The sequence below is a fragment of the Durio zibethinus genome, chromosome 2 (genome assembly GCF_047325235.1).
Source record: "Durio zibethinus cultivar Kanyao isolate XHJ-2024 chromosome 2, ASM4732523v1, whole genome shotgun sequence".
In the NCBI taxonomy this organism is placed as follows: Eukaryota; Viridiplantae; Streptophyta; class Magnoliopsida; order Malvales; family Malvaceae; genus Durio; species Durio zibethinus.
This window is the reverse complement of record NC_143163.1, coordinates 37,490,854-37,497,918: the sequence shown is the minus strand read 5'-3', so window position 1 is coordinate 37,497,918 and position 7,065 is coordinate 37,490,854. Positions and strand designations below refer to the sequence as shown.

The 7,065-nt window shown below is 36.7% G+C and overlaps 1 protein-coding gene across 3 annotated transcripts; it reads right to left on the bottom strand.

Annotated features, from left to right (window-relative positions):
• Window positions 1-270: 270 nt before the first annotated feature.
• On the bottom strand, window positions 271-6,623 carry LOC111318185 (homeobox-leucine zipper protein HDG2-like). 3 transcript variants are annotated; one of them, XM_022920897.2, is made up of 13 exons: window positions 6,244-6,623; window positions 5,645-6,144; window positions 4,739-5,008; window positions 4,511-4,628; window positions 4,145-4,333; window positions 3,625-4,047; window positions 3,427-3,528; window positions 3,108-3,308; window positions 2,810-2,984; window positions 2,414-2,685; window positions 1,515-1,610; window positions 1,018-1,414; window positions 271-728 (listed from the first exon to the last, which is right to left on the bottom strand). In XM_022920897.2, exons 3-12 carry the CDS (start codon window positions 4,963-4,965, stop codon window positions 1,049-1,051), a joined length of 2,169 nt encoding a protein of 722 aa, XP_022776632.1. In that variant the 5' UTR covers window positions 4,966-5,008; window positions 5,645-6,144; window positions 6,244-6,623; the 3' UTR covers window positions 271-728; window positions 1,018-1,048. The 3 variants fall into 3 exon arrangements, with proteins under 3 accessions (XP_022776632.1, XP_022776631.1, XP_022776629.1); XM_022920896.2 differs by having other exon boundaries at window positions 4,739-4,956; XM_022920894.2 differs by having other exon boundaries at window positions 4,739-4,968; window positions 6,244-6,588.
• Window positions 6,624-7,065: the final 442 nt, after the last annotated feature.

Here is a 7,065-nt window from a genome sequence, read left to right as displayed (position 1 = left end):
AAATATGCAATTACCTTTTATTATTCAATCAATCATATTTTTCACTTTCTATTCATGAGATGCATGTATATAATAATAACACTTGAGTCTTTTTATTCAAGACAGTACATTGTAGAAGAAAATACGTTTGATGGACAATTTTCAAATCCGTTTGCCAATTAACCAAGTAAGAATTATATACTTGATGAAAGTTTGATGTGGCTGAGGACATCATGAAGTTTGTCTGAATTAATGAACAACAGACCATCTAAAAGGCATAAGAAAGCAATATCCATTTCAAAAAGCTCTTAAAATGGCTAAAATGAAGAAATAATAATTAAAAAGGGCAGTTTGCAACATAGGTGTGAGAGCTTTTCAACCATTAGAGAAACACAAGCAAACAAAGGGAAGAAGGAAAAAAGGGAACTAAAATCCCTTTACTTGTACAAAACTCTAAAACACTAAACATAAAAGTTTAACCCCCTTTTATAATAAAGGTCTATATAAAGTTCTTTCCATTCACTTTGGTAATTTTTTTTTCTTGGGGAAGTCAATTCCCGAACCTCTAACTCTTGAATGAATTTGCTTAGGCAACTTCATTTTCTTTGCTCCCAAACAAAGGTCAACATATCAAAGAGGATCATGTAAGGTGCGCTCTTGACTACTCCCCATCTTCTGTAATTCCAAAATTCCTCAAACACCATTGTTCTTAAATTTAATTACCTTCCCTTTTTTCCTTCTGTTAATCACTGCATCAAACAAAATTCTTGTAATGTTAGATAATTAATATCTCGAAATCAATGAGCGAAAAAGCTAGATATATGAAGTAATCTCCAATTTATCCCCCCCCCCCAAAAAAAAAAAAAGCTTAGGAATAAAAAGATTCAATGAATGAAGAAACAGCTTTCAAACTAATTGCAAATTACTCGAGCCTTTGACTCAATGATAAGTGTATTTATCTTCGACTCAGGATTCAAACCCCGTCCTCCCAACTCAAGAAAAAAGATGTAAAATCTGTAAAAGTTTGTGGCAACATACCTAGCTAGCAGCAATTTAAAGCTGTGGCAGTTCATGCATTCTCGCATGACAGAGAAGCCTTTATCCTTTCAACAGTGCACGCGATCAAATTGTTAACTGTTGCAACCGATCCAAGAGAAAGTTTTGCGGTAGGAACAGAGTCAACCAAAATCTGAAATGCAACAGTCAGAAGAGATCCACCAGACCCGGCATCAGCAATGCCACCAGTACTTGATGTAGTTCCATCGGGCAGAATAGCAAAACCTGAGGGAAGAAGGGCAACATAGTCCGGGTCCCCTCCATTTAGGACTACATTCATTGCAACAATATCAACAGGAGCATAGATTACAAAAGAGGCTGTTGGATCAAGGCAACTCTCTTGTAAAATCAACATGTTGCTCTGGCTTGAATTTGCACTCTGTAAAAATTTATTTCATATTATGAAGATTAATAAATTAAGTAATAAACCCTCAAAATCTGGTTAAATCAACAGAATCACTTTGGTATTTGCAACTTACATTTACTCGAAGTAGTGAAACACAATTGCCTGTATCCCGGCCATTCGCAATGTGTGCCATTTCTTGGACAACTCCACCATTAGAAAGAATATCCCACTGCATTTAGGAGACACAAAATTATAGGATCAAATTCAATTTCTTGCCAGTACTTTAAAAAAGTTCTAAAAGAAATTTCGATTTCTCATTATAGGCATTTACATAATCTAGATTAATAAAAATGAAAACGCCTCCAACCATCAACAAACTAGACATTTTTTGAATACAGGTTGAAATCACGCAGAATTTTTAATCCAAGGGGATAGAGGAATGGGGATGATAGATTTTGACGTGCCTCAGCTATAATTGCAAATACACATCTCTACGCTCGTTTATTGTGTGTCAAATTCATTATTACATGGAAGACATGTCCCAAGGACAAGGATATGTGGTCGTTTATTGTGTATTAAAAATTGTTTCTATAAAGTCGTGTCAAGTGATCTAATGTTTTTCCCCCTAAAGCCAAGAATAAATCTATGGTTAACCAATAAGATTGAGCTCATGGAATTGTTGCCAGCTGACAAAAACGAAGCTAATTGAAATAGTTAGTTGCCATACATAAAAGGCTGGCATCTTACACATTTTTTCATCTATGATACCAAAAATATTAATTCAACAACCATCCAACTTGATTTGACAGGCTAATAATAGAGTCCAACACATTTCCATAATTGATTTTTATACCATCTTTGGTTAGGAAAATAACCAAAGTTACCATATTCTACGTACTACCTAACATAAATGGAGAATATCAAGAAACAGAAAAAAAAATGCAATATATAATATTTAATCGAGTTAAAATTTTGCCTTTTTAATTTGTATCAATTCATCATGCTGCAACATGCAGGAAGAAGAATTTATACCTCATTTCGAGAATTCTCATCTCTGAGGAAATCAAATACCCTCTTTGGTGAAACAGGAAGCCAGAAGGAAGTTGCAGCACTTAGCACAATTCCAGGAGGTCTACCAGGATCATCTACACTCTTTCTAGTCATGACCCTTACATCATCAGCCCCAGTTCCAGATAATGTCGTCCATGTGTGAGCAGTAGAGGCACTCACTCCAGCGCAGAAACTTATAGCCATTCGCTCAGCTAGCTTCAGCATACTCTTTCTCCCATCTTGATTTGTTATGACTGAGCAAATATCAAAATAATTTAACATCAGTATAGGAGAATATTAGCAACTAGAATCTAATCTTAATTGCAGTTATACCAAAATATTGTAGTTATAAGAGGACTGTTGCAACGTTATTATTACCCCCAATATCACCGGTGGGAATGTTAGTAGCCATGACACTTGCAAGCCTCTCACACTGTCGATCTAAAGTAGCAACCCAACGTCTTGCTCCGAAAGCATGGCCGGAGCTTACCAGCTGCTTGTACAGATTGTGAACACCTCTATCATCCACTTCTACATGCTCAATCCATGTAACCTACATTGCATAAAGCCATTGATTGAGCAAGAACGATTGTAATGGAAAGTGGCGAAGTTTGGAACAAAACAAATGAGAAAGAACTGCTTTCACTATGATAATTTGAAAATATAGTTGTTTAACCTTTGAGTACCCATTGGGCATTTCTTGAATTATGCATCCGGATGGCCTTCTTCGGCATCTCACTGTTGGACAAGGGCGTAAGTCATCCAATGAAACATCAACCACAGCCCAAGTTCCCTCTGCATGCTGTTTGCAATATCTTACATAATAACTCTCACGAGTGGGAACAAGAGGCGAAGGAACTTGAAATTCAGCTGTCATCTGAGAAATTAAATAACACAGAAAATGTCACAAAAATATAAGAACTACCAACATAGAATAAAGTAGAACTTAAACAATTTATCAAATAAAATATGAAAAATATGGAATTCCACATTACCACTTGGAGGGCTCCATTATAATTCCCCGCTACCCCTGTTGACAGGACATCTAAAGTCGAAGCCTTAGAAACTATTCCCGAAAACACAGTTAACCACTGGTGCTGAATTGTAAAACACAAACCCCAAAAAATTAGTGCTTGCCGGCTTGTCCAATTAATTTCAGGGTATTGAAGATGGTTATTTTTATAAAAGCTTACCACATCCATGAGAATCTCGACAATGCTAATGTGGTTCATGATAACAACAGCAGTTTCTCTTGAAGCTTCGCATTTGAAGCCAGTCGGTTTTGGCCCAATTCCTCTAGGAAAAGTCCTAATGTACTCTTCTTCATTCAGCATTGAGGTTGTGCCATCAAGACTGGTCATCCATAAGGGTTCACAAATCTGAGCCATTCTAACTAGTTCCTCCATAGCTGCAACCGCAAGCTCAATAATCATTGGCTTATCAGCCTCAGAGGGTGCACTGATCGACCTAAGAAGATCCCCAGCGCCATACATATCTCCAGTGCCAGGTTGTGCACCGAAATCAAGTGGTCTAGGAGCCATAGGAGAAGAAAGAAGAGGATAGTTCACCAATGGCTTGCCAACATACTTTGCAGCTATTGCTGATATACGATCAATCTGCATGGGGTTTTAAAAAAAAAATTACTAATAATAGAATCCTTTAGAAAGCTACATAAACTAATAGCAATTAACGTTGTAAAAATACAATTTATACCTCTTCTCTTAGTCGAGCATTTTCAAGCCTGAGATGGTGTTCATCAAAGGACATTTGTCCTATAGCAGTTGGACCTCCACAATTTGGGCAGGAAGCAGTGCTCAGAGCTTCCCTGTACCTCATGTTATCAGCCCTTAGCTTTTCGTTCTCTGTTCGGAGCTGTGTGTTCTCCTGGCGCTCATGCTGGGTCTGTGGAACAAAAGCATTGACGTTTAAATACAAATGAGCTAAGCTAGCGCGGTTGAATATCCATTAGGGAAGACCCAGAGTTTGCAAAGGTCCATTGAGCTCTTTCAGGTCCTTAAATATTGGTAAATTCATGCCAAAAGGCTTATGTTAAGGGCAAATGAAACGTTTGTTGTATACCTTCATTTGGGTACGCTTGTTTTGGAACCAGAATTTCACTTGCAATGGTTCTAACCCTAACTCACGCCCAAGTTCCTTCCTTTGTTTGTCATCTGGATGTGGACACTCTTTGAAAAATCTATTAACAAGGTACAAATTTATCGAAGATTTAAGCTTAAAGACAAAAGGAACAAAAAAAAGGAGTTAAATGTTGAATAAATGCGTTTAATTAAAAGGGTTTTAGCTTACGCCTCCATTTCTTGGATCTGATGCTGGGTATGGCGATGGTAACGCTTCTTTTTGTTGGGACGAGGATCTTGATCATCCCCAGAGGCACCTTCATGGTTTTCGCTACCGGATTTGGTTGTACTGTCGAATTCCTCATCTCTCATTCGAGCAATTTCACTTTCAGAAGTATTTTGAGTCATCTCAAGAGGTTGGAGTTGACCTTCCATCATATTGTTAGGCTGGAACATTATCTACAGATCTTTAAGATTCCGAAGCTTATTGTTTTTCAATCTAACAACAAACAGAATGGAAAATTTTCCCACTCAAAAACAACCCCATAAAAAAACTCATCTTCCTATAAAAAAATACAAAAGAAAATGCTTTCTGGCAAAAAGCAAAGGGGAAAAAAAAAAAAAACCCATTTGATATTTGAGTGTACGGATTTATGATAAGTAGACTAGATTTACATGCGACAAAAGCATGTTATGCCAGTAATTTGACTTCATAGGAAGAAGCAGTGTAGCTAGATTTGTAGGAGTATTTGTTTTTTCTCTGTCTCTACGCAGATGAAAAAAAGGCTTTACGCGTTTCTCAAATATCGAGAAGGATTTTGCTTCGAATAGCAAAATAAGACCCACGCTAACACCAAAATCACTTCAAAAACATATTTTCTTGAGTTCCAAACAGTGGAAAAGGAGAGAAAGATATGTTGGTTAGTTTAGAGTGTAATGGGAAGAAATGGTAATAGGAGAAAAGACCCATTAACCTATTAAGGTAATAGAATGAGAAAAAAGGAAAAAAATCTGAAGATATTAATTCACAAAATGAAAACTGAAAAGAATAAAAAAAATCACCCCCGGAACCCTTAGAAAACACAGATTTAAAACGGCAGAGAGTAGATGAAAGAGAGAAGTGTTAAGTCCTAACCTGACCAAGGGTAAGTCCAGAGGATGTTCCAAAACCACTAGCAGTTCCGTTCCCACTGATCATCGACGGCATGTTTCTTGCCGGAATCATAACTCCGGCTGGCATGTTTCAGAATCCTAAAAGCCCTATATGCAAAGTTTGTTCTTATACAGATAGCTTCTTGGACTTCTTCACGCTACTTAAAGAGTGTGCTTTTGAATCTTTGATATAAGTAGAGACAAAGCTGATTCTGGCTTTTGTTTCGGCAGCTAAAAAAGTTCTGTCTTTCTCCTTCGGTTTATATATAGTATATTTATCCTTGAAGAATATTTGATTCTTACGTGCCAATGAACAAGCGAGAATCTATAAAATAAAAAGGTTGACAAATTTGATACGGTCCTTGACAGATAAAAACCAATATTTATAAATACGTTCCAACGAAGATCACGGAGAATCCAACTATGCCTTCTCTGTCTGTCTAAAAAGCCAAATTCTTCTTCCCTTTCTCTCTTCAGCTTTGCCTGCATCATTTGAGAATAAAAACGTAAGATCCAACAGAAAGAAGAAAAAATGGAAGTTTAGGTTGAAAAGGTTGAGAAAAAGAGAGTGAAATGCTGTACCCAAAACTTTTTGGCAAAAGAAAATTTTGACCCAATAAAGAAGAACCCTAAAAAAGTCCCAGGAAGAAGAGAAGTTTGGGATCTGTTTTCGGCTAAAAGAACTCGTTGCCAGTAAACTGCTAAAGGGTGCTGTGAAAGAGGTAAAGAGGGCGGTTTGGGGTTTGAGCTTTAAACGTATAAGAAGAAGGTTTTGGGGTCAAGCAAGAAAGTTACAGATATAAAGAAGAAGTAGTAGGTGTAGATGTTGGGGTTAAGCAGAAGATGAAGAGGAAGAAGAAGATGGAGAATCAAAGAAGGGGAAAGATAAAGAGAAGAGGAGAGAAAGGGAAGGATAAAGAAGGGAACAGATGGAGAAAATTGTGGCAGCGAAGAGTTATTGCAGAGCGTATTGAGAGGGTGCAATTGCATTTAATGGAGGGGAAGCTGTAAATGCTATTGAGATAGAGAGAGAGAAAGAGAAAGAAAGTGAAGGAAAGAGAATTTGGTCTTTAAAGTTTTAATCTTTTCCTTTTCCCCTTGGCTACAAGAATTTTTTGTACGGTTCAATGCAACGAATTACGACTGTCCAACTTCATAATTTTTTCATTTCCCTTGGCTACATTCAATTTGTTTACTCTCTTCACTTTCTAAATCCTATTACGAATTCACAAAGCAGCTTTAATTTGGCATTTATCTTTTCTTTTATCTTTTCTTACTCTGAAAATGTTCCCCTTAAACCTAAACCTTAATCTTTAATTCAATTTATGTAATCACCGTTAAAAATTAAAAAATATTCAATTTATCTGAAAATCCCCTTAAATTAGAATCTCTTTTTGTTATCCT